The sequence below is a fragment of the Psammomys obesus genome, unplaced genomic scaffold, assembly GCF_907164565.1.
Source record: "Psammomys obesus unplaced genomic scaffold, mPsaObe1.curated_primary_1811, whole genome shotgun sequence".
Lineage (NCBI taxonomy): Eukaryota > Metazoa > Chordata > Mammalia > Rodentia > Muridae > Psammomys > Psammomys obesus.
In genome coordinates, this window is record NW_026596091.1 from 5809773 (window position 1) to 5837197 (window position 27425).

The 27425-nt window shown below is 41.5% G+C and overlaps 1 protein-coding gene across 2 annotated transcripts in view; it reads right to left on the minus strand.

Moving 5' to 3' along the window:
- The window catches only part of Utp20 (UTP20 small subunit processome component), an 88630-nt gene extending 61564 nt beyond the window's left edge, over positions 1–27066 (minus strand). For both annotated transcript variants that reach the window (XM_055627826.1, XM_055627825.1), the window contains exons 1-19: positions 26875–27066; positions 25581–25661; positions 21719–21785; positions 21459–21591; positions 20813–21001; positions 18797–18878; positions 18031–18168; positions 17367–17522; positions 16663–16809; positions 16118–16252; positions 15154–15231; positions 13321–13499; positions 10152–10307; positions 9951–10039; positions 8191–8296; positions 6419–6569; positions 5456–5518; positions 3843–4001; positions 522–598 (exon numbers count right to left, since the gene is read on the minus strand). In XM_055627826.1, the coding sequence (XP_055483801.1) occupies positions 522–598; positions 3843–4001; positions 5456–5518; positions 6419–6569; positions 8191–8296; positions 9951–10039; positions 10152–10307; positions 13321–13499; positions 15154–15231; positions 16118–16252; positions 16663–16809; positions 17367–17522; positions 18031–18168; positions 18797–18878; positions 20813–21001; positions 21459–21591; positions 21719–21785; positions 25581–25661; positions 26875–26919 (2231 nt within the window). In that variant the 5' untranslated portion in view covers positions 26920–27066. The remainder of the gene's footprint in view (positions 1–521; positions 599–3842; positions 4002–5455; positions 5519–6418; positions 6570–8190; positions 8297–9950; positions 10040–10151; positions 10308–13320; positions 13500–15153; positions 15232–16117; positions 16253–16662; positions 16810–17366; positions 17523–18030; positions 18169–18796; positions 18879–20812; positions 21002–21458; positions 21592–21718; positions 21786–25580; positions 25662–26874) is intronic.
- Between the last annotated feature and the right edge of the window lie 359 nt (positions 27067–27425).

Here is a 27425-nt window from a genome sequence, read left to right on the forward strand (position 1 = left end):
GACATATTTTCTGGTCTGACAAAAACTAGACTAAAACATCAAGGACATACATCTGTAAAAGGATAGATTTCTACATCTCAGCCACAGCATATGCTATTTTTCTGACTACTAAAATTACTTGTTAGAGTTAAAGGGATTTACGTGTGTGTGTGTGTGTGTGTGTGTGTGTGTGTGCGCGCGCGCGCTAGACAGCTCAGATTCTGAAAAGTCCTTATTTTTAAAGTATGGCTCAGTGACTTAATATGCAAAAATAAAAGTATATAATTATTTTATCTTTTCATCATACAAACCATCATAAGGTAAAAAGAAAACCCTCCAGCCATTTAAATGCACAGAAGTATTTGTATACCTAGACTTCTGAAAAACAAGCATTGGAAAGAAAGCCCATTTTTCTTCAGGTTCTTTCACAAACACTCAGATACTCATGCAGTTAATCCATACCTACATGGAACACAGCCCTCCTGGGCCCATCATTCTACATTAGTTAAAGTGACTAGCCACACCCACTTTTTCATGCTTACCTTATGAGCTCAATAACAGGGTCCCAGAGGGCACTGAAGTTGACATACAGCATGCCTAACAGATAACGGAGTGGCACCTGCAAGTCCAAGACACTGGTTTAGTAAGCATGGCAGGCTGAAGTAGAAGGGCAAAAGAGAAGGTCTCAAATGCACATAGCCCTTGCTCAAAGTTGAGGTTTGAGAAGAAGCTCGCACTTACAAGCAAAGGTTCTCAGAATTAACGCAGAACTCAGTGTGTAATAATACTTCCCAAGCTCCAACTCTTACTCATATTCATTAGAACACAGCTGATTCACGCTCATCCCAGATGTTCACTCACGAAGTCTAAGTCCATCCTAACAAACACTATCATGACCTGAAGCACCAAGCATTAGTAAAGTAGACACTGAAGAACAAAAACAATAACAAAATCAAACCAAAACCCTAAACTGCAGGAATGGTGGCTAAAGCCTCCTGTACTTGCTAATGCCTAGGTTCTTTTTCTTTCTCTTTCTTTTCTTCCTTCCTTCCTTTTTTCTTTCTCTCCTTCCTTCCTTCCTCCCTCCTTTCCCCTTTCCTTCCTTTCTCTTGGGGTGTGTGTCTCTTTTTATAGTCTGTGTGTCCTGGAACTCACTCTGGAGATCAGACTTGTCTTGAATTCAGATATCTGCCTGCCTCTACCTCCCAAATGCTGGGATTAAAGGCTGATGTCTGATTTTTTGAAACTGCACTTGCAGAGACTCTAGTTCAGGGGGCCTAAAGTTTCTCAGTCAACTTTAGATGACATTCATTATTACCAACGTGATTTTCCAGGTAGACATAATGGAGAATATCAGACTTTTTTGAGGGGGGTTGGGTGCTGGAACAGGTTCCAGCTGTAATCCCTGCTACAGATGAAATATTAGAGGATACTAACATTTAAAACAGTGAAGAACAAAACCAAATGAAAGAGGAATGCCTTCCTTGGCTTTGCACCTAACGAGTCCATGATTGATTTCCCACAGACAAAGGCAATATCCTGCAGCCATGAATAAATGTGGCAAAGAACACTGCCTTTAATTCTGACATGATGTCCTCCCCGAGTCAATGCATCTGGCTTTTTCATTTGTAAAAAGGGACTAATGTTGCCCACACTTTGCTGTAAGAACTGAATGAGATTATGATGGGAAAGATTATGAATGGAAAGGCATTTTGTGAATTACTAAGTACAAAGTTGTTCTTTTCTAGCTGACTGGGTTTGTGAATATACTGTTAATTAATGTGAGTTTGCTTTTATGGTTCTGAATGGAACTACTTAAGCTATCATTGAATGAGGCAGTTCGTGCACAGCAGTGGAGAGCATCAGTTATCCAGAATACCTCGGCTGAGTCCCAGTTCCTCCGGCTAGGAGCTACATGATCTTGAGCAAAACTGAGGCTGACTGTGCCTCAGTTTTCTTCTCTGTAAAGTATCAAACTCTGCCTCCCATTCCCTATGCTTCTGCACATGCCTAAATCCAATGAGAAACAATGCTTGGCCTTTAAAATGTTCTTTCTCAAAGAAGAGATTTCCAGAGAGCAGCAAGTGACTTGTTCTTCTTTGAAATGGCAAGGATAGAAATGAGGATAAACATTGGTAATGATTTTATTTTTACAATTTTCTTTGTGTATTTTACAGACTGTGCAATGTGATTGTTCTGACAGCTTCCTGTTTCATGACCATTCTCTGGATCCTAAAACCTAGACACCACAACCAGTTTTTGAGAAGCAGTGGCCACAGAGACCATTATAACATGAAATGATCTTGATATGGAAGAACCATGTTTTCTTAGCTTACTTTCAATGGGTTTAATGTACATTTGCCTTTTTTGGATGGTGATGAGAATAAAAACAAAACAAAACTTTCCCATGTTTTCAGTCATATTGTTGTATATATACAGAATTGCTTATATTAAAAAAACTAATAAAAAATTATAACCTGTCTCAAAAAACAAACAAAAAACCCAAACCAAAACAAAAAGAAATTATAAGATTATATCCCCAGTAAGGATCATCAGAACACTCTTTTATAAATACACGTTCACGGAAAACCTACTCTGTGGAGCAGGCACTAGGCTCAGATGATGAATAAAAGACCCAAATTCCCCAAAGAATGTATGCTCTAGGGAGTTCCTTCTAGAGGGAAGAGACAAGCATTGTAATCTACAGACAGTCAAGGAGCAGCTCGGTCATCCATCAGAGGGCCGGGTGGCTGGGGAGAGGAAGAGCATATGTGTGACATCACGGGCGGAGCATGTATCAGCATCCTTTGGGGCCTGGGGACCACAACCATCTCCAGTTTCCCTCAATAACCTGTGTGCTCTTAAACCCTGCTTCCTTTCCAAGAGCCTCTGGAATGGGACATTATTGCCTCCTTCAAGATGCAGCCAAACCAACCTTACCCTTCTAGAAATCCTAAAAGTTCCAGATTCCTGAGCAAGTATCAGAGGACACGTGTCACTGCAGATGGAAGGTTCCCTAGTCCTTGCCTTTGACACTGTCTCATTGAAGGCAGAGGCTAGGCTTTTGCTGTGATGTTTATCACCAGCACCCAGTCACTGCTAGCCAACATAATGCTTGATGAAACATTACTGTTAACCATCAGAACTACCCTAACATGCTTAGACAGTAGCATATTTTGTACTCGGATTTTAGATTTACATAATGGAAGTACTATAGCAACAGTGGACTACAGACTATTGTTTTCCTAATTCACAAACAAGGAACTGGTGGTGCCAACCCTTCACCTGGGAAGTCATGAGTCTACTTAACTGCTTTTGGGATATCAGGGGCCAGCAGTCAGCTCTGCTTCTCATGTGACACATTTCTGCAACCTGCCCCATATCCACCAGTCATACTCCAGCCTGTACAGCTTCTTTTAAAGGGTGGCACCCACACTGTAGAACTGTACTGTCAACAAAACTGGTTTCCTTCCTTCTCTCCCTCTCCCTTCCTCCATCCCTCGCCTCCTTCCTCCCTGCCTCTCTCTCTGGCAAGGCCGATGAAGCCCAACACCTGCTGAAAGTGAAGTGTTACATTTTAAAATGCTCAGGTGCCATAACTATGTAGAGAACAAGAGAAATAAACTGCTGCCATGGCCAAGGCCTCCCTTCTAGACAAAATAAAACAGAGGGGCAGTCACCGTGTCACACTTTCACATACTCAAAAGGACTTAATGTTACTTAAAAGGCTGAAGAGAGACTTAACTCACAGCACGGAGGAGAGGCAAGGTTTGCCTTCCTTTGTGATGAGAACATTTCCATTTCATTTTATTGTTGATAACTATGCGGTATGAAAGAAAGAGAAAGAAAGACCACACTGTTACCTCCTGCAGTGGTCCCTGAGGGACTGCACTCTGCACCACATCATGCCTCAGCTTCCTCAGGTGGAGAAGCTTCTCTCTGTAATCACCCACAGTTGCTGGCACGAGTTCTGCCTGGCGTAATATAGCGAAGGCTGACTGCCGCTCCGAGAGCCCATCATCCTGAACAGCCGGACAAAACCAAGGCAGGTCAGAACCTTGATCCCAAAAGGGACGTGAGGCACGACTGAAGGACTCCGGTTTGAGAAAGGGTCGGCTCACTATGGAACTCACTTTGTGAGCCATCATAACCTCAAACTTACAGAGGTCTGCCTGCTTGTCTCCCAAGTGCTAGGATTAAATAAATGTGTGCACCATATTCTCAGCTTAAAGTTTTTTTAGTTTTTTTCTTTTCTTTTCTTTTTTTTTTTTTTAACAAAACACACAAAAAGTCCAACCTAGAATATGTTAGAGACAGGTGGGTCCCTGGAGCTCAATGGTCAGCCAATCTAGCTGGTTCGGAGGGAAACTTTGTCTCAAAATAATGATCAGGGCTGGAGAGATTGCTGTGCACAGCAGTTAAGAACACTGGCTGCTCTTCCAGAAGACCCAGGTACAATTCCCAGCACCCACATGGTGGCTCATAGTCCATCTTTAATTCTAGGTCCAGGAGGTCCGATGCCTTCTTCCGGCCTCCTTGAACACCAGGCATGTGCACAGTGCAGAGATATACATGCAGGCAAAACATCCATGCACATAAAATAAAATACAACAATTAAAAAAATTAAATAATGATTAGCTCTAAACACATATACATACAAGGCACAGTCAATGGACTTAGCAGGTCATACTTATATATTTATTCACATTTAAATATAACAAAAGGAAGTGAAGGTAGGGCATGGGAGAGGTTGGAGGGGTAAGTGATGTAATTATATTTTAAATTAAAAAATAAGGTAGAGACCAGAAGACACCCAATGTCGACCTCTGGCCTCTTCATTTATGCATTCTAAATGTGTGTGCACGCACATGTACACACAAATACATACGCGTAACACACAGCAAACAGTGTAAAATGGAAATTGTCAAAAGATTCCAAAAGAGTAACCGCCACATCTACTAAAACAAAGAAAAAAGTACACACATATATAAAGTGTGTGTGTGTGTGTGTGTGTGTGTGTGTGTATTCTCACTGTGCAATTCTACCTCTAGTATTTGCATCATGGAAACAGCACTATACATGCAAATATCATCTAAGGGAGTTCACTGCAGTGCCAAGTAAGCTACTGGAAAATGGTAACTAAAACACTACTTCACCTCCCATCAATAGAGGATCAGTACACTTTTAAACTGTGGGGTGCTATTTAAACTTCAAAAGGAAAGAGATAAACCAGAGGCACCAATAAGGAAAACTGTCATGGTAACATGGGCTTTACCGTGTCTTCTACCCACAGGATTTGAAAGGATTTGAACCCAAAGGATTTGAACTAGTGAGTGGCAAGAATATGAACTCAAACAATACCAATTTTTATCATACACACTTACCTAGTTTTCTGCAAAATCAGCACTTAAAAACTTTTTAGATATATGAACTATGTTTTCTTTTTTTAAACTATCCACTCTAATAATTACAATACCTCCATTAAAACTGGAAGCTGGATGTCAAAATGATTTAGGATCCTGACTGTCAAAAGCCGAATCTAGAGAGAATACAGGGCAGATTTCAAATTGTAAAGTTAAGCGATGGAAGAAATTGATGTGCAGTTGGTGAAACCCACATCTAACAACATTCACGAAATACTATTTGATTAGTATCCAACAATGACAACACTTAATTCAAATGGTAAATAAATTAAAAATAGGATGAGACTGAGTGGCTAAGGCTGCTCAGTACACCCTACCTCACTGTTCTAGCTATAAAGTAAGTGCAGGGACATGACTGAGCTCACACACCATTCAGCTAAAATCAGTGGCTCCATACTCATTAGTCACGTGGGTATTTCCACACACTTGAATGAGTAGGTGAACCATCTAAATTTTTCCTTCCGCCTTTTTCTCCTTCCTTCCTTTCTTTCTTTTCAAGACAGGGTCTTACTATGCAGCCCTAGCTGTCCTGGAACTCACTATGTGGGCTGTACTTAAACTTATAGAGATCTGCCTCCAAGTGCTGGGATTAAAGGTGTGCGCCACTCTGCCTAGTTTTCTTTTTTCTAAATTTGAAAACGTTCTGACAGCAGCAACATATCCCAAGAACATATTCTTCTTGTTTTAAGTTGTAAGACATAGACAGGCTGTTCACCTAGTAGTATAAGCACAATTTTCTCATCCATAAAATGTACAATATGCTATGATGGAGATGTAGCAAACAACTACCACCTGTGAGTACATAAGTAAAGACAAATTATTTTATTTAGCTAGCTTTTTCTACCCTGGTCCTACTGAAGTCCTTGGAGGCAGAACCCTAAGACTGGTAATTTTACTGACCACCCTACCTAGTCTTGCGGTGATCGGCCTGTGGCCAGTGTTTGGCAGTCACCCACAGCAGTGCCCTCTGATGAGGAAATAGGAGATCACAAGGCTAGCATGTAACACAGTATTACCTTGGAGACCCCAGTTGAAATGTTTGCTTGTAACTTGGGAAATAATTCCATTAGGGCCTCCTCAGAAAGTGGCCCTTTGCATCCACATAATGCTAGCCTCTGGTAATAGAGATCAGCCAACAGCAACACAGATGGCTCTGCAGGAAATGTTCTGCAACAAGATATTTACGAGACTCAAACTGCATCATACTGCTAAGTTACCAAGAAATGTCTGCTATTGAGGGAAATATAAAATGCAGCCAGCGTAAGTTTTATAGAAATTTCCAACATCACGTTATAGCTGAAGACGAGGCCTACCAAGTGAGTACTGTGCTTAGCCACCGCCTGCTAGCTCAAGGCAGAGGTGAGACTAGAATATTCAATGCTGCCACCCTAATCCATAGCTATGAACGGCAGCTGCATACAAAGAGCACATGCAAAATTTGTGAAGTGATTGCTGCATGTCAGGCCCTGAGCTGGTGCGCCTAAGTGCAGCCCAAGCTATGACCCTCTATATGCCAACTGCATTCACAGATGTGGACTGAGAGCCTCACATGTGACAGTAGGTTTTCTAGATACTGAATAGAAAGTAAACCAAAGACCAAGTTCTTCTGTTCCTGAAACTCACAATATAGGAAAAGGCAGCCACCGTCCACTAAAAGCTATTCAGCAGTGTAGTGATTAATGCCGAGGAGAGAAGCCTTCAGAAGGAGGCAGGCAAGAGAAGCTGGCAGAAACCAGCAGGTAAAGTGGATAGTGTTTGATTCAGGGTGGTCACAGAGTGCAGAACTGGAAGAAAGTAGAAAGTAGACTTAAGGGTGCCTGAAGGGAAGAATTCTCAGTAAAGGGGGGAGCCAAGGCCCTCTCTGATACATGATCCCCTACAGGAACACTAGAGAGCAGCACAGCTGGGACCGCATGAACACGGAGACATGGTGATGCCAGGAGTTAGCAGGGGGACTTTGTTCCTAGGGAGAGGGTTACCGCAGGAGGACTGCTTCCCAACAATACCAGCATTCAGGGAAGGAACTGTTTGCTGGGGGGCCTCATGTGCTGTACACTGCTTAGCCACAGCTGTGGCCGCAACCTACTAGAAACCAGAATAGGCCTTTCAACAATTAACCAGCGCAACTTCCGGACTCAGAGGCTGGTCAAAATAAATGTACGGGCCAGAAAAACCAAACAGGATCACTTTACCACACAGCAAAAGGACAACAGGGGAGGCTCTCAGAAACACAGGTCACACATGGTGAAGGAGGACCAGGAAGAGGTAGGGAAGGCAATAGAGGTGTGAGGTAAAGAAAGGCTGACACTGTGGCAGATGCCTAGTACTCGTATTGGTTCCATCCTTAGCACCACAAAAATATACACACATACTTATATACGTACATATGTATATATGTTAGATCCAGCTGGGCAGGGCATGGGTGATACATAAACTTTAATCTTAGTACTTGGGAGGCAAAGGCAGGCCAGCATAATCTATAGAGTGAGTTTCAGGGCTATGTAGAGATCCTGCCTCAAAAAAAAACAAAAAAAAGCTGCCATTTTAACTTTATAACCTTAAAACCTAGGCATATGATGAATTATTTCTTTGCAAAGGTATCTAAATACTTAAAATCTGTCAAAAATTACTTATTTTAGTTGAAGGACCTAAAAACATTTAATTTCCCCTTGTGACTGTATCTGGGTATAGAGTAGATTAGAAAGATTTCTGTTACATCAAGAACTGACAAAAGCAGGAGCGTTTCTACTTTGTTCACTGTGAAGACAAACAGACACCGTTTACTTACCGCACTAAATTCTTCACCCGCTCTACAGGAACCAGATGAAGAAGTTCAGAGGACTCTTCCAGACTTAGCAGAGTATTTACAGCCTGACAAAGAAGAAATAAAGTTCCTAAGGGCAGAAACACAGAAAAGCACATTATTTCTTTTTCAGCTGTAAAACACCTCATTTACCAATACCCATTATTTGCGGGAAGCTCATTTAAAGTGAATCGGTGCTTTCTAGTACTATGTCAAAGGTATCAATGCAACTAAAAGCAACAGAGAAAAGTCTAAGTCTGACACTGTATCTTTCTTAGGGTGAGCACATGCTCAGAAGCAGAGAATGCAATTAATGCCACTGACTGAGACAGGAAGCTGAGGCCTACTCTCAACCTGAAATGTGTGAGCGCTGTTGTGGTGTGCACTTAGCTTTAGGGTCACAAAGTTAGATCTGGGATTTTCACGTTAAGGCACCTAACCAGTGAAATACATGTACATATGTCAAAATCTGAGGAACCTGAAAACTGAAGCACTTTTTGTCCCAAGAATTTCCAGGGATTTTAAGGGATATGGTCCATCTTCCAGCATCGCCCAGACTAGAAATTTCCATAGTAGTAGATCTGACACACATACACACACAAATTTAAAAAAGCCAAAATTAGATCCCTTCACTAATTTCCATAGTAGTAGATCTAAGACACACACACACACACATACACACACACACAAATTTAAAAAAGCCAAAATTAGATCCCTTCACTAATTTCCTCTCCAGAGCGGTATTATCCAAGACAATGTTCTGCAATGACAAAAGTCTCTGTGCTCAAACAGCCACATTCTAATACAATAGCCACTGGATACATGTGGCCATGTATTTGAGCTATAGACAACTTACTTTATTCCGATGTGTATGCTTAATATCTAATACATTCTGTGTTCTATAGCACACTGTATTTATGTGGGTGAATAGCACACGTGTTTGGCTAAAACAGTGCTGAGAAAGAACAAAATAACTTTTCAGCTATGAGGCTCTCAGGGAGACATAGAGCAGGAACTGGGTCTTGCAGCAGGGCAATCTATTCCCACCTGTAGGGGTGGGAAGGCCCTCCCAGTGAGGCACCTATGGTCTGCATGAGACGGAATGAGCGCCCGAGACGCCTGTATTTGAGCCCTAGCTGGTGGTGCTGCTTGCAGGAAGTTCTGGAATTTTTAGGATACGGAGCCTTGCTATTGGAAGGAAGTAATCTCTCGGCTTCCCTCTCTGGCTGCCATGCCTCCCTCGTCACTATGTACTCTCCTGGAATTATACACTAAGACTCTTTCTTCCTAAGTTTTGGGCCTGGCGTTTTATCACAGCAACAACAGCAAGCAGCCTGAATGGTGTTTGAAGGAAAAGAGTGCCCTGAATAATAGACTTAGAAAGGTTCTCAGACAGAGGGAACACACATAATAAGGATGTCAGATTTTGTTCTGGATGAGTAAATGAAGAGGCCTGGCACAGAAGGTGTCCCTAAGGGGTAGGGATGGCAAAGGAGATAGCGAGGACTCCAACGTTCCATGATTTAACATCCCCTTAATACTTGATGTTCCTTGTGTTCAGGCAACTTGGGCCCGGTCACTAAATTATGGGGTACAAGTGACACAAGCAGCGGCCACACACATTCTTCATATAGGAGTCCCAGCAGAATGCAGTGTTAGTATTAGTCTCTGGCATTACAGTGTTGACATTTACTTTGGGTGTGCAGAAAACACCAAGAAAAGAACAAGTACTAACTGTCACTGACCTTTTCCGAAGCTCCCTCTGTCAACAGCCATGAAGAGTGACTCTATGCAGCACGACACGAGTGTTATTGCCTTCTCTTTCTCAAGAGGTCTGTTCAAAAAGTGCAGAGAAGAAGAGAATTTTTCAAATTTCTATTTAATGGCTTATTCAGAGGATGAAAAAATGTTAAAAGTCTCTAAGACTATAAAGTTCATTTTCTTACCTGATATGAGGTAACACCACAAGGGCTGCCCAAGATTGTGAAAGGTAAGTAGTGTCTTTATTTGGGGGTAACTGAACTATGGATAAGAGATGGTTTAAGACTGGAAACTGTTCCTTTCTTCTTTTAGAGTCAGTGTTCCTCTGTTTTAGATAGGATCTGAAGGTAAAAACAATGAACAGGTATTTAACATCAGCATAAGTCAGGAAGGATGCCTTTTGAAAGGAGGAGGGAACTAGGGGTGATAGATGATGTGAATAAATAAACGTCATTTACTGACTTGCCATGACAGTCTTCTTCAACTCCATGTGCCTGACTTCCTGCTCTATTCTGACTGACTTGTGACCTGAGCCAAGCCCTTTCTACTTCTAGGCACTGCTGTGCAGGCTGTGCTCCTGGACATATCTCTTCATAATTGGAACAAACTCACTTCCTCTATTCCTCCTTTCGTATTTACTTGAGACAGGATATTGCTGTGAGTCCTGGCCAGCCTGGAGCTGATTATTTAAACCAGGCTAGCCTTGAACTTGTGGCAATCTTCCTGCCTCTTGCCTTCATGTCCTTACTGTCTCACGAGGGCCCTTTTCACACAACAAACATTATCTTCTGCAGGGTGGAAAGGCAGCTCTACTTACAGTCATACCCCAATGCCTACAGCAGTGAATGGGGCTTTAAATGAACAGTTTCACACCAATTATCTCTTCCTACTTCCTGTGAGACTGACAGCTGGGACGCTACTGAAACTATGAGGTGTTTGAGACAGAGTCTCACTATGAAACTCACAACATTGCTCAGGTTGGCCTGAAACTGCAACATTCCTCTTGCCACCTCCTTGCTTGGATTCTAGTCGAGTGTGCAAGTATCTGTGCATAAATACATGTCTCTATACTCAATTCAAACTATTACTCAACATTTTCCACCAGAAGAGTTAAGACAAAGGTGGCCATTCACACAAATCCTATCTCTGTGGCGGGTGGCTTAAGGATATTTTCTCAGAGACAGAGACTTGGAAGCTGAAGCACTACCTAAAAGATCTAAATTTACTTCTTTTTCTTTTTCTCAGGATTCCAGAACTGAGAGGTGTAACAGGCAACCTCACCAATCACTTGGAGAAGCCAAGAACAAAGCAGCTTCACTCCATGACACAGAACCTGGAGTTCTGGCCATTTGCAAGAACATGTCTGCCTGAGACTGGCTCTGGGTTGTGAAGTCAAGACAGAAGGAAATGATTCTCCAGGAATGACTCATTATGCATTCCTCAAGAGCCAGGGCTGAGTTAAAGAAAAGAGGACTTTGTTCGAATATTTCACAGAGAAACTACTTTCAGTGTAGAGATGTAAGCAGGAACTGGGGAGGCAAGCCTCCCCGCCCCAGAATCTCCAGCTCACTTAGTTCAAAGCAAATGCCGTGTCACTGTGGGACAGTACACCTCAATCAAGAGACTGCAGCCAAGGCCAAAGCTGAGACCTTAGCATACACTCAGGGAACCCCATCAGCTTACCCTAGTGTCCCAAAGCAATCCCTAAGAGTGGAAATAGGTGCAATAACTCCAGCAAATGCAAGATAAAGTATGAAAACAAAGAAATGGGGCCAGCGGGCTGGCTCAGCGAGGCAAAGGCACTTGCTGACAAACCCAATGATCTGAGCTTGAGTCCCAGAGCCCACGTAGTAAAAGGAAAGAAGCTACTACACAAGCGATCCTCTGACCTCAGACATGTCATGAATCCACCTTCATCCACCCAGGCAAACACTTTTAATACAACAGTAGAAATGAAACAATCTAAAAGACACAACAGTAGACCAGCAAACATGCCCAGGTGATTTCTGACAGAAGTACAAGGGCAGCTCCATAGAGAACAGCTTTTCAACAAACGTTGCCAAAGCAAGTCAAAAGCCAGTTGACCTAAATCTCAAATTTGACACAACTAATGCATAATGGGTTCAGACATCATATGATACAGAAGGAAGGAAAAATGGAAGGAAGGAAGGAGGGAGGGAGGGAGGGAGGGAGGGAGGGAGGCACAGTGAGATCCTGTCTTAAAAAAACATCAAAAATCACTTTGCAGTGTTTGACAGAACTTTTGTTTCTGTCACAAAATAACAAATGGTATTCAGTTTTCCAAAATCATGCCTTCACAAGTCACTATAATGCCTATTTACAAGAAGTGAGTAGTAATTTTTCACATTTCTCATAAGCCCCAAAAATTCCAAGTTAGGGTTTTTACAGAGTTGAAGATATGAATGTTCACGATAGCTTAATGTGCAATCATCAAGAAGCAGAAATAACCTAAAGGTGCTTCCACATGTGAATGATTAAATCAGTGTTATGTTCTTAGCAGGAAATCCTCCTTAGCAACAAAAAGGAGTGAGTTCACTGATATAGCAACTTGGGTGAATCTTAAAGGAACTGCACTAGGTACACTGTGCACAGTGCTTAAATAACATCCTTAGATATAAAATGGGAGGGCAAACTGGTGGGTACAAGAGGCTAGGAATGCAAGTGAGTGCAGATACTGGAAGGTGTAGGAGGGAATTCTGAAGAAAGCCGGGGAGAGGGAATGAGAGAGGCAGGAGGGGGAAGAGAAATGATGCAATTGTTTTGAATGTTTAAAAACTGGAGGACAAGAAGTACAAGGGTAAACGTGTGTGCCTCAGGTGGTGATGGAGCTCTGCTGAGTGATGGCCTGCAGATCCTCAGGTGTCTACATAAGGACAGCGGTCAGGTGAATGCACACCAAACTGAGGGACTCTCCGTGGGGCGGGTAAGTTGATTCTAGTCCTAGTATGGCAGCAAGATTATGCAAGGTTTTACCAGTGGGAAATGTACACACAGAACCTCTCTATACTATTTCTTGATATTACACACGAGTCTAAAAAAGGTTAAAATATTAATAACCACTTCTTTCCTTTATCACTCTCTGGAATAAACGAATAGGTTTATGCCTCCATCCAAATTTCCCATGCTTATCCACAGCTTTTGTTTTACTCTGCAAACTGGAATCCTACTGCACGCTATGTGCACAGCCACAACTTGAGTCTTCTCCACACTTCATCATGGACATCTTTCTAGTATGTGTATATATACAAATCTTCATTTTGAGTAGTATGCTTGCGCATTCAAATAGGTACAAATAATCTTATCATCACCACAGGGGGTGGATTCAGAACTTACCCCACTGTCTGCTGTGAGAAAACCAGAGGGTATTTTTCAATGGCCATGGAGCCAGCAGTGGGCGGGGCAGCTTTGTTCAGAATGAGCTTGGCTAAAATGGCCAGTGCTTCATTAATGACCACAGAGTCACCCATCAAGAAGCAATTCTCAATGTATAAGAGAAAGCTCGGTAGAAACAGCTAGGAAAAAAAAATCACACTTGTTAACAGAAGCAGATTCCAGAACACCCAGAAAAGAGATGACACCACTTGGACAGAGTTCCTAGCAAAGAATCAGCACTAAAATTCTTCATGAAGACAATGTCGCAACACTCTTGACCTACAACCTAGAATTTGATGCCTGTTCTACTATCAATGCAGTGCAAGGAGGGAGTAAGTATTTTCCTGCCATGTCCCTCCCGATGAACCCGTGGGAACTACACCCCTGAGATAACAGAGTAAGGAAGGAACAAGAGAGGAGTGCAAGACCCAGGAAATAAGAGAAACAAGGACCAGCCACCCTAGGGCAGTATCTTTCCAGTCAGATGACACAGCCCTGACAGGAAGCACTCCAGGAGGAAGAGAAGAAAGCAAGAGAGTTGCCCAGTTTGACACGGGGGCATTCAGAACTCTATTGGGAGGAAAATTCACAGACAAGTGTGCAACTTGTGTGAAGTGAGGCAACTGCTAATTCTAAGATAGAAAGGCATACAAAAAGGACGAGTAACCTTAACTCTTCTTGCTTATATAATGTAAGTGGTAAATATTAATTAGATCAAAACCTAAGATAGAACTATCCTGGGAAGGCGAGGGGGATAAAGGAACTCAAAAATTAATGCACCAGAGGAGGAAGTTTATTGAAGAGACCAAAGCTAGCTTATCAGGGAAAGAGTACATTCAGGTGAGTTCAGAGCAAATATTGGGGAAAATAAGCTAGAGACCATTTGTTGTGACTGTTGCTGGTAACACGGGAAAAAAAGGATTTGCCTTTTAGGCTTGTCTATCTGGTATAAACCAACACACACATACACACACACACAGACAGAGAAACACACACACACAGAGCTTTTGTAGTTTGTTTGTTTGATAAAAGGTCTCAGGCAGTCTTCACTAAGCTTGGACTCCTGATCCTTCTGTCTCTCTCTCCCAAATGTTGGGATTACAGATATACAGTACCACGTAAGATAGATGTAATCATTCATTCATCCATTCATTGTGTGTGTGTAGCTGACATGGGGTCTCAAGCAGCACAGGCTACTGTAAGACTTGCCATGGAGTTAAGGATGAAACTATTCTCTATGCTTTTCATTCACATCCAAGTTCTGTGAGCTGACTTTTCAGTTTCACCAAGTGGTTTTCTAGATAATTCAATTACTGTTAAAAACACAGTGGCTTCTGTCTATCATTTGTTAAGACAGAGCCTCACTCCAGCCCTGGCCAGCTTGGCCCCTGTTATAATCCAGTTTGGCCTTGAACTCACAGTAACCCACTTGCCTCAGCCTCTGAAGCATTGAGAGTACAAGCACATCACACCTTCAGAATTTCCTGCTGTGGAAACAGGCTCTGAGGAATCCCACCCAGCCTGAAGCACCCTGTCAGGTCCATCCTGAGCTCATCTTCCCACCTCCACCTCCCAAGTGCTAGGATTATGGTCCAACCGCGACAGACAGCATTTTAAATGTCTCAGGATATAGTTTCACATATAACGTATGATTGGTTATAATTTCTTTAAAATTAAAATAACTAAAACAGCAAGCTCTGATTCTAATCCTCTCAAAATGCACCAACAGTGAATTTCAGGTTTGATTATATCATGACAGCATTTAAAAGGTACCCTAAAATTAGTCTTGCTTACCTGTTCAAACTGTTTCATAGCAAACATGACTTCAGAAAAATCCACAATCAAACGTCTCTCAAATTTGCTTTCAAATATCTGCGAGGCACAGATGAGAAGCATTTGAGAATGTACACAGAAGGTCTTCCCCACCCCCAGTGTAAGACAGTGAGAAAGAGAGGCACACCACATACCTATTAGTATTGTACTCAAGGGCCTAATCTGCTCTGAAGGAACTGAGGTGTAGAGCAGGGATCTCAGAGACTACAGGCCCTGAACACTGCTTGGCTTGTGGCCAGCTAGTCACAACATGAAAAGCAGAAGGTTCTGTATGAACCCAGTTTCCAATTTTCAGTCCTACTTCAATCTACTTTGCAAAGAGCAGATGATCCTGACTAGAATACTTCCAGGGCTTATCCCTACTTGCAGGATAAAGCCCATCTTTTCAAAGCCAAGAGAGTTCTTCTACAGCGTCACACTTTAAGTGCCCTTGTGCCCAGACTACACGTATTTGTTAAAACAAGTTAGTCATTAATGTTCCTTTTCCAGGTGTTTTTCTCTCCATTGGCAAACTGCTATGAAACTTTAAGACTACTCCAAATGTATGTCCATCGAAAAGCTTTCTGTTTCCTAAGTAGAATTAACAACTATGGTTCAACAGACATCTCCAAGCTCACCGCAGTAACCACTTATTCCCGGGCTCCCTTAGCCCCACTCTGAGGGCAGGCATCGTACCTACCCTTGCATATGTAGCACACACCCCTGCACAGAAGACTGTGCACGGCCCCTGATGTTTGCTCTAAGATTTAGCTGCTACTGTGCCTCTTTTTGCGTGTTTCCATGAATGCACACAGCTACCATCATCCTAACAAGATCAACCCCTCGAGGGCACAGCCTTTGCCAGGCTTCATCTATGCACTCAGCAGGTACACTCAATACTCAACACATATTAACTACACAAGTAACACCTGCTGAAGCCAATTACTTTTTCTATGGTTTCTTTGATGAGGGTCTCTGGCAAGGAAACATTTTCAGCCAGGAGCAAAGAAGAAACTACATCCAAAAGGGTCTTCCGACAAGATGTGGAAAGATGGGCTGTCTGCAATGCTTGAGACAATACCTGTAATAATAAAAGGAAAAACAAGGCAGACATAGCAACCTACAAATCTCCACCCGCCCCCACACACTAGTCCTGGGGATCCTCAGTCATTTGCACATGCTAGGGGAGTGTGCAGCACAGAGCTACACCTCAGGGGCTATTTCTCCAGGGCCCCCCCCCCCCCCAAGACAGAGTCCCTCTGTGTAGCCTTGGCTGTCCTGGACTCTCTTTGTAGACCAGGCGGGCCTCAAACTCAGAGATCTGCCTGCCTCTGCCTCCCAGAGTGCTGGGATTACAGGCGTGCACCACTGCACCCGGCTCTGTTAAGAAACTTTTAACAACTACTCCAAGAATATGGTTTTTGTATAGCCTTCTCTCTTCCCTAAGTAAAGTTCAACAAACTCTTAAGCACATCAGATTTGGAAACTCACCCTACAAGTGTCAGCAGGGTTTGTTATTTTTGAGCCACTTCCATGTTTCACAAGGATCAGGTATGTTTCCAGCAACCGCCTCATCTGTTCAGAGTTTTCACAGCAGTTTGTTTTTGTCACTTTGTTGTGTAGCTCCAGCAGTGATTCCTTCAAATCAAGAATTTAGTGGAGAAAATAACTACAAAGCACCAGAACCACCTGCTCATTCAATCATGGGGCAGCCTGTGACAGCTCACCCTCTCACACTCTTCTACTCTATGGAGAAGAAAGACGCACATCTCGTACATCGCTGGGCAGTGACCGCTAGCATTCACAGAGCGCTCAGTTCTGCATTCTTTGCAAGTATTTACTCAACACCCTCACAATATCCTTGACACAGGTAACACCAGCTCCATTTGATCATACAGCGCCCTAAACAACTCCTGAGTCACACAGCAGTAAGTGCTAGAGCCAAGAAGCAAACAGGAAATCTGGTAGCTCTCTCAGCCACTATGCTCCAATGCATTGCAAGATATCACATCAAACAAACAAACAAACAAACAAACAAACAAACAAAAACCCCACTATACTACAGGGTGAGGAAGAATATTGACATAATCAATGTATAGGGAGAACCACAAAAGAAATGATGAGGAAATACAATTTCCAACACAGAGAATGCAAGCTGATCTGTTATATATCCATTCTTAAAAATCAGAACTTACTTGCAAACAGTCAAAAAATAGAGCAAAATGTTCCTTATAGATATACACCACAGTGGATTTGGCCATGCTTTTTAGGGTTTCCCCAACTAAAATCCATGGTAGTTGAGTTTCTGTTTCAGTAACTGGTCCTAGCTTTTGCAGAAGAAGCTTCAGCGCCTGTGGGAATGCAGAAGGCAGCAATTTAAATGTGAATAACATTTTTTTTAAAAGTATTAGGTTGTGTCTTATGATCTAATTTTATTAAATATTTAGCATGGAATAATCAAGGATACAGCAGCTCTGACTGTAAACTCTGTAGCCCAGGCTGGATTTATATTTACAATCCATCTTTTTCAGCCTTTGGGGTGCTGGGATTACAAGTGGCTAACAATCTCATTGCCTAGCCTCAGGATGGGGAATTTATCATAGACCAGACTCTTCCCATCTACCAATGACCATCAACCAATTGTTGTCATGGCTTCCAAGTGCTCAGGATCAAGAAGACCAAAATGACTTTTTAAAGTAAAAGTACCTACATACAGTCTACATCGAGAAGCAAAGTAGTAAACCTTGCACTCCCCTGTTCGTACTTTCTGTGTATTCCAGGCTGCCCTTCCATAGCATTTGCTTTACACTCTTCCGTTTAATCCTTCTACAGATTCCAAGTATTTTTCCCACTCTTTACCTGGCCTGTGCAGGAATGAAACATATTTCTGACTCCTTTACACATTTCAAAGAGCAACTGTCCAACTCCTTCCACTTTTTCTGGATGTTCATTAAGATCAAGAAACATTAAATTGAAAAGTGCATTTTTATCAGAGACCTAAAATGAGAAATGGAAAATTGCATTTATAATACAAGTATATCTAAATAAAAAAGCATACTTCCTATTTTATATATTTATAAATGGACCCCATAAACTTCTGAAAGCAGCAGCTGTATGATGGACTCAAGCTATTAGAGTGCCCTTGCCCTTGTAACTGTCCCGAAGGTGATATATTAATTGGTATGACAGGAAGGTATGTGCTAAGAAAAACAGCTTAAGGCAACATTCTGCCTTGTAAAGAAAATCACATATTTGCATTTTATGGGCATAAGAGAAACTAAATACCCGGGTTTCATTTTATTACCAAAACCTAAAATTCACTAGGAAAATTTTAGACAAACATAATGGTACTGTGGTATTGTTCTCCTGCCAAAAATCATTACAGAAGTCCCTTCAGTGACTTCAATCTAGGGGCATCTTATATTATGTACACGGAAAACTGTAAAAACCTAAATAACAGAATGACCCAAATTAGCAAGCAAAGACTAAACCTTAGTTGACATAATAACAAGCTTTTGTTTATGTAGTCTTAAAAATTACTTCATAATCACATTTAAAAAATCTGTTTTAGTCATCAGATTCTCGGCAATTTACTACCAATAAGCACATAAAATATCACACTAACCTTTCTCATTAAGAAAGTAAAACTTTCAGCAGCAAAATTTCTTATGTGTAGTTTTTTATGAGCCAAGAGGGTACTGTACATGCTGTAAAGAGAGAAACAGAGGGCAGTTCACTTAACAGCATTAGCTGGGTACAGATGAACTACATATTAGCAATGTGGTCATCAGTGCTAGGTGTGCACATATGATTACAGAGACACCCAAATGTCAAACAGAAGGCTGAGGCCAGAGACAACAATGCAAGCTAAGTGGTGTTGGCCTTCAAAGAAAACTTCATGTAACAGTGAAGCCCCCAGTGAATTCTGAAAGGCAGGATAATTCAGGTATGAACTGGAAAGCACACTAGAAGAGCAAAGCTGGGCTGAGTAGAAAGAAATGATCCCACTCAGGAGATAATAAGGAGGCAAGAAAGAGTGATATGGCTAGAGAGGGTGTGAGGTGATGGATAAAGGTGCCCAGACTAACATGTAGCTCTGAACCCCAAGCAGAGGGATCTGGATACTAGTTTGCATTTCGGCAAGTACTTCCTATGTATTACTTCACTTAACCAGCACAACTCTAAGAGCTGGGTACTGTTATTGCCTCCATTATTTAAATAGTGAGCTGAGGAAAAAGCTAAACAGCCTTTTCATTGTCATGTACCACACAGCTATAACTAATTATATAACCACTGGTTAGTATGCCTAATGATGGAGAAGCATAGAATACAGCTATCTCATTTTTGCTGTTTCCAGTGTCTGACAGCTCATTACTAACAGCAGGTACAAATAAACACTGGCTTAACATCGTATTTTCAATAAGATTAGTCTAGTAGCAACATACAGATAAAGGAAGAAAAAAACGGCTAATGCTGTAGTTACACAGCTAGCCAAGGAATGTAAGTTTCAGGCATCACAGCATGAAAGAGGCAAGCATTAGAGAGAAATGGCAAAGTGTGGACCAAGAAGATATTTTAGGAGTCCCTGCAATGGAGCCAAAGGCTCTCCAGTGATCCAAGACCCTTTATGATCTGTCCTTTTCTCCATCCTAATATAAACACAAAGACTTCTATCTTTTATCTGAGTAGTTCACGTGACTTAGCAGCAGACAGCAGTCACTGTAAGTTCACTGACTGTATGAATGACAGTAGAGGAACTGGAATCCTGGATAACTAGGTTATAGATGTCTCGAAGGAGCTGAGAGGAAGAATGCTGGTCATCACTGTCTAGCTCCATACCCAAACCTTCTATCGGGGTATACAGGACTGACTTTGATCCAAGAGAAACAATTAAAAAGCCAGATGGAAAGTTCTACTTAATCTAACTTAAACAGGTAAGAATTTTTCCTTTTCTTTAAACAAAAAGCCACTAAGGAATTCATTCTCCTTCCACATCCCCATGTATTTTTAAAAGATGCTATCTTCTTTTCCTGGGTGTATATATGTACCCACACACACATGCACACAGTGTGTGTGTTCCTGGAGAAATACCATTTTAAACAGTGTTCCAATCCCTGTGTATCTTTAAAAAATGCTATCTTTTTTTTCCTGAGCATCTCTCTCTCTCTCTCTCTCTCTCTCTCTCTCTCTCTCTCTCACACACACACACACACAGTATGTGTGTGTTCCTGGAGAAACACCATTGTAAAGAGTGTTTTTACACAGTTCTTGGGTTTATAAAAGACAGGATTATATTACAAGGAACAATAATAAAGCCTGCATGATCTAATCAACAAAACAAAATAAGACTACTGCAAAGTTACAGAATTCAAAGCTATCATGGGCTAATATGATGAAATCAAGTCAAGTTTGGATTGGTGGGTATAATTTTAAGAGTTGGTGAAGAAAGGAAGTAGGTATATACAAATTTCAGACGTACACCTCAGATTTTCAGACTGAAATGTAGATCACCATGACTGGTAAATCAACTTTGTATAAGTATATAATTAGGCAGTATACTGGAAAGGCATTCTGCACTCAGGGAGAATTCAGGGCAAAGGAAGAAGGCAAATCAAAACATACTGCAGAAGAAAAGGGTCACCTGTATATCTTGGCCATGTCCTTCACCATTAGTCTCCACAGGTACTTGTAGAGATAAGACAGCGAGGTGAAAGCCCATTCTAACAGGTCTGTGTCCTGCGTCTCCAGGATGGCCGTGATTGTCAGGAAGAAGTCTTCAAAGTGGGGATAGAAATCAGTCTGCAGATCTCGTGCCAACTGTACTACTAAACTGGATTAAAAATAAACAACCAGTTTTTTAAAAAGGCTGTTCAAAGACAAAGATAACCTATGATCATTGCATGAATTAAACCGAAGTACTTGTGAGTCAAGTCTCTGTTGTTACTATTTTAGTTTTTGAGACAAGATCATGTCTTGCTCTGTAGCCCAGGCTGGACAAGATCCACCTGCTTTCACCTCCTGAATACAGGCATTACAGAGCACGCTGCAACTCACAGCTCAAATCCTAAGAGATAGAAAAGTCCTCAATCCTTAACAGATGAGCAAAGAAAGTGAATCAGAAAGTGTTGTGGCAGAACTTGGGGCCACCCATCCCAAGTTTCAGAGAAGTACACGGCTCTTGTAAGAGTATAGAGCAAGTGTGATATAACTTAAGGCCAGTGATGAAACATGGCTTTTCTTAAAACTCAGAAAAACACCATCAAGCCTTCATTTGAGATGTGACTTACTCCAAAAGAGGTTGGTAGGCAAAACTGTTCCTGATCTGCAGGTGAGTCTTCAAGCTCTGAACTATTTCATTTTGGTGATAGACCAACTGGTTAAAAGACTGGCATTTGTCAATGACTTCTTTGTAAAATTTCCCTGGATTAACAAAAGAAAAAAAGAAAGGAAGTAAAAAAGGATTATGTTCTGTTTTTCCATTACATCACTGGTTGTGGGGAGCACAAAAAGTGCAAATTAAGGGAAAATAAAGTACAAATGAAAATACCGAAATGCTCTGTAAGGTTCAGTTCTCTCCACTTCAGCAGGGCCTCGAAGAAGTAGGTCTCAACCTCCTGCCGAGATCAAGGCAGCCCGTTAGTGAGGCAACTCCAGAACAGCTGACCAAGCTGCAGAGCACATGCTGCATGCTAGTATCTCAGGACAAAGAGCAAGAGTTTGTGCGGTTTTGAGAAGAGGCGATGAACAATGCCCTCAAGCCACAGGAAGTTTACCAGCAACAGGCAAATCATAAAGACAACACTTGCTGCTTTGGTTGTAGCAAATAAGTGTCTAAAGCCCATGTCATCACAGGGAAAACTGCCCACACAGAAAATGTGCAGACTCTTTAGTTCTTCCATTGTGCTTTTAGACATATGGACTGCTACAACTGTATAGGGAGGAGATCTTGTACTTTACCTAGACATAGAAGTAAGCAAGCCTTAACACTCAGCAGGCTTACCTTTAAGCCATTACTTGCAAAATTTACACACATAAACGTGTTCACCTAGCTTTATTACTCTGAGAAGGAACCCCAAAATCTAACAGTAAGGCCAGAGTTGTAGTAACTTATGGTCTTATACATACTAAAGTATACTATGCAGCTATTAAAAATTATATTTATGATGTGGTAGTGGCATAAGCCTTTAATCCCAGCATTTGGCAGGCAGAGGCAGGTGGATCTCTGAGCTTGAGGCCAGTCTGGTCTACAAAGTTTGTTTCAGGACAGCCAGAACTTCACAGAGAAACCATGTTTCAACAACCCCCACCACAATTTTTTTTAATCAGGGATGAGGATAAAGCTTTGTGGTTGACAGCATTTCTAGTATGCATGAGGCCCTGAGTTAACTCCTAGCAACAAAGCAAACAAACAAACAAAAGCCATTTTGTTGTCATCAAGTAGGATGTTGATGGCACATTCCAGTGTGATAAAAGTATAAAGTATATAAAGTATCCAATTTTTTCATTAAAAGCAAAACTTTAAAGAAAATTCTACAAATAGTTATACATAGTAGCTTAGTAAAGTATATATTATAATCCTGCACTTTGGAAAAGTGAAGCAAAATGGTTTAATTACAGAAAATAAAGAACATTTTCCTACTGTTTTTCTTCAGCACGTATTAAATTAGGGCATCTTTGTTGTTTTCATTGTTTCAAAACTGGGTTTCGCTATGTTGCCCTGATTGTCCTGGAACTCAGAGATCCATCGACCTCTGCCTCCCAAGTGCTGGGATTAAAGGTGTACACCACCACGCCTGGCTCAAATTAGAGAGAGTATCTTTTGACTGTATTGTGTTGAGATGTTTGATCTGCTGAGTAAAGGAAGTTAGAAGTAGACAAAATTTAGTAAGCCCTACTATGAACAGTGACATACAATGGCTTTATGAGGGTCTGCTTTCACTGTCTTAGAAAGACTCTTACTTAAATCATGAAAAGAAGGCCAGCCTAGCTGTGTTGAGAAAGAGAGGTATGAAGAGTGTCCTGGTTAGTTTTATATCAACTTGACATATGCTACAGTCATTTTGGAAAAGGGAACCTTAATTGAGACAATGCTGCCACTAGATAGCCCTTGGAGGAAAGCCTAAAGGGAGTTTTCTTGACTGATGTGGGAGGGCCCCGCCCACTGAAGACCATGACACTCCTAGTCAGGTGGTCCTCGTATAAGAAAGTAAATTGAGCAAGCCATGTGAGCAAGCCAGTAAGCAGCATCCCTCCATGGCCTCTGCTTCAGCTCCTGCCTCCAGGTTCCTGCCCTGTTTGAGTCCCTGGCCTGAGTTCCCTACTTGATGAACTATGAACAGTGAGCTGTAATAAACTCCTCCCCAAGTTGCTTTTGGTTGTGGTCATTATCACCATAATAGAAACCTAAGATAAGAAGAATGGAGACCAATAAGCCCCAAGTGTTAGATATATAACCAAAGCCATTTTGGAGCATTCAGCCTAAGAAATTTTATAAGAAAAATTAGATGTCAATACATTCATTGTATACCTTTGTTTTTTGCACTCTCAACTTTTCATTGCTTGGTACTTTCTTTTGACCTCTCCTGTAGCTTACACTAACAGCACTACTGAACCCAAGCCTGCAATTCTACCTCTGATTTACCTATCCTCCAACTCAGAGATCCACTTGCCTCTGCTTCCCAAGTGCTGGGGTTAAAGATATGAGCACCACACCTTGCTAGTCAAATGTCTTTTAATGTCTCCCCTGGTGTTCTAGTAGATAAGATTGAGAGAAATCAAATATTCTATGGATACCATAATTGGCATAGTCATAGATACTACACATCACAATTCAACAAGTTCCAAGTGCAACTAGTTATTTTCCTGTAAGAATTGTTCTCTCTCTTTCATTAGTATTTAATGCTTTTCATATCTCTGGTAAGAGAGTTTTCGTGTAAGTAGCAGGGTCTTGCTATGTACTCCAGGCTGGCCTAGAATTTGCAAGCTTCCTGCCTCAGCATCCCCTGGAATCGAAAGTATGTGCCACCATACACAACCTTTCACAAATCTATATTGCTGAGTGGTATCTTTAATCATCCTGCTATTGTGACCAAAAACCTTAACCCCATTCCCTTCCTCTCTACATATCCAGGAGGTCACAATTTCTATCCCTGAACTTAATATCCCTGAACCTTTACTTCTGTTTTGGTCGCCACTACCGTAACTGTTTCCCATTTAGATAGCCATCAGATTCTCACAGCTGGTTTAAATCCATGTTAAAGACAGATAGACCAAAAATCTTAAGCCTGATCCTGTCATTTACTTCTCTGGTTAGAAATCTGAAACAAGTCTTATAGCTTCAGGATAAAAATCCAAACTTAATTGGGCATATGAAACTCTTTATGATCTTTACACTTTCTCCAGCTACACTCCTCTCCTGTGCCAGGAACCACACACATAGGAGCCCTAAGCACAGCTGTAAGACTCAACAGTTTTGTAGTGTCTTAAATGTGAAATGTATTTCCTAGCTCTGTTGCTCTGTGCAGACTTTTCCCTCAGACTCAAGAGCCATTCTTGTCCTCTTGCCACACCAAAACCCGCACAAACAGCAAAACATAATTCAGGTACCATCTTATACAGAACATCTTTTGATGTTCTTTCTGATACTCTCAAAAGGCTCCATTTACTGTGCGTTCTCAAAACATTTTATGCTGAGCTAGATGATGTCATTTAACATACTAAAGGAATAGGAGACAATGCATGCAAAGACTTGGCATAGAATCTGATCAGTAACAGATGAAGAGCTGAGCTTGAAACTCCAAGTTCAAGGTATCTACATTAATAAGACCATAAAAGGCTAGCAGAGGCATAAGGATGGGTGTAGCAAAAAGGAAAATACTTCTTCATAGAAGAACGACAGTTTAGGAATCATGCAATCTGGAAAATCATGCAATCTAGTATCTTTCCTTTTAAAGGGGAAGAAACTAACTCCCAAGAAAGTGATTTCATTAAAATCAGAGCTTGAAAATAAATAAATAAATAAATAACTAAATAAATAAATAAATAAATAGTCTGTAAACCTGCTTGCAATGTACATGAGAAAAGTTTCCAGTCACAAAGCCACCTGAGAATCAAGCCAACTGTTTAACACAGCACCACCCAACTGAATTTGTGGCAAGGACGGCCATGTCCCATCTGGTATGCTCTAACTCTAGTATGATACCAACTAGCATATAGCTATTGAGGACTTCAGTGAATTAAATTCAATTTAAAGTGAATTTAAAATGTATTTGCTATGTGTGGTTTCTTTATTAGAGAACATGGGTCTAAATCACTGCATCTACATTAAACATGGCTTAAAAAACAAATTACTTACATTAGCAAGACAAATTAAAAACTATCTGAGGGTTGCTAATATCACATCCTCTTACCTCATCATAGCTTGCAGTTCTATCAATACGGTGAATAATATCAATGTTCACATTACCCAGTCTTTCAGCAAATGTAAGAAACTGCAAAGAAACACATTATTTAAGACACATTGGCATTTAATACTTATCATATTTTGATATTAGCTGGAGTACACTGTATCATAATCACATCAAATTCTGAATGTGGAATGCTTAGAGCTTCTGTAAGGGTTCTTTGTCACCACAAATAACTGCAACCCTACCTTGTCATTTCAGACATGTGGTTTCTATTGATCGTAAAATATGCAACACTTTAATAAAAGCAGCTACCACTTATGAAACACTAAATGTAAACTTAAGAACTCTAAACAAATGCACTGTTACTACTTGAATATAATAACTACTATATTTTTTCATAACTTACTTCATCTTTTTTTTTTTTTTCCTTAAACGTATGTATCCAGGTTGGTCTGGAACTGGCTATGAAGATAAGGATGACCTTTAAATTTAACTTCGTATCATCTTGCCTGTACATCCCCAGTTCTGGGGTATCAGGTACTAGTCACCACACCTGCTTTGTTTTGCCTGTTTGTTTTTAATGGGGTGTAGGTGTGCTAGGGATCGAAGGGAGTTATATGATGGTTGAGTGGGGGTAGAAGTTTATGGTATGGATAATTGGGTAGTATATGGAGTTGATGAGATAGGGACCTAGGGCTTTCTGCACGCTACCAAGCACTTTACCAACTGCTCTGCCTCTTACATTATGGTCTTTCAAATACAATTTCCATGCAGAATGAGGAACCTAGGCGAACGCTGACAAGAAAACCTGCTGTGTCTTTCAGAATTCATACCAGACCAAAAGCATAGGGATCTTGCTAAGTTGCAGCAACAAGTGTGTTTTAAAACAGTCAAACTCGGTCACAACAGGACTTGGAAAGACATTCGAAAGCACTACAATAGCTAGCAGAAGTCATTCGCCACTTGACGGCCCGTCCCACGCCCCTCAGTTCCGACTTTAAGTTAGAAGAGGAGACTCGATTGCAATCTCCCAGAGCACTAAATTTGACCCTGGACCGAAGGGAATTCCACAGACAGGCCAGATCTCGCCGCTAAAAGGCGGACACTGCAGTTCAGGCTTCCCAACTTCTCCGGGAACTCATGCTTACTATACAAGCATAGTCTCCCACTTTCGCCCGAGCCCGGGACAAGCGATCCCGGCTTTGCCCTGACTCTGCAGGCCCAGGAGTTAAGCAATCAGCTAGTCAGGCAGAGGCAGGCGGGCCCACAGATCCCAGTCCCAAACTCTCGCGCTCACCCGGTAAGTGTTCTCAGTCTTGTGAGAAAGCGGTTTCGTCTTCATGGCTGCGGCGGGGCAGCCACCCGCGAAGGCCTCAGGAAGGCAGGAGGGGATCCGCAGACAGGACGGAGGAGAGAGCGGTTCACACACGGTATTTTTCCAGCGCTCGGTTGCCTGATCTTTTTCACGTGCAGCTCGTGCCTCTGGGCGCCGCCATGTTGGCAAAACCGGGAATGTGTCGGTCACGTGGGCGGAAGAGGCGGACCGAGCATGCGTGCTCTTCCTGGTTGCTAGTCGTGCAGTTTATGGGTGCGCAGTTGCCCAACACAAAACGTATTCAGTGGCATTTTCGTGGACTTTTGTTTTTTTTTTGGGTTTTTTTTTTTTTTTTTTTTTTTTTTTTGTCTTATAGGTCACTTGCCTGTTGGGTCTTATTTTCATTTAATGGATCTTTTTTTTAAAGAGAGACCAACATACAATTGAGTGGGTGGGGGAAGATCTGGGAGGAGTTGAAAGAGGGAAAAACATGATCAAAATATATTGTATGAAAATTTTTAATAAAAAGGAAA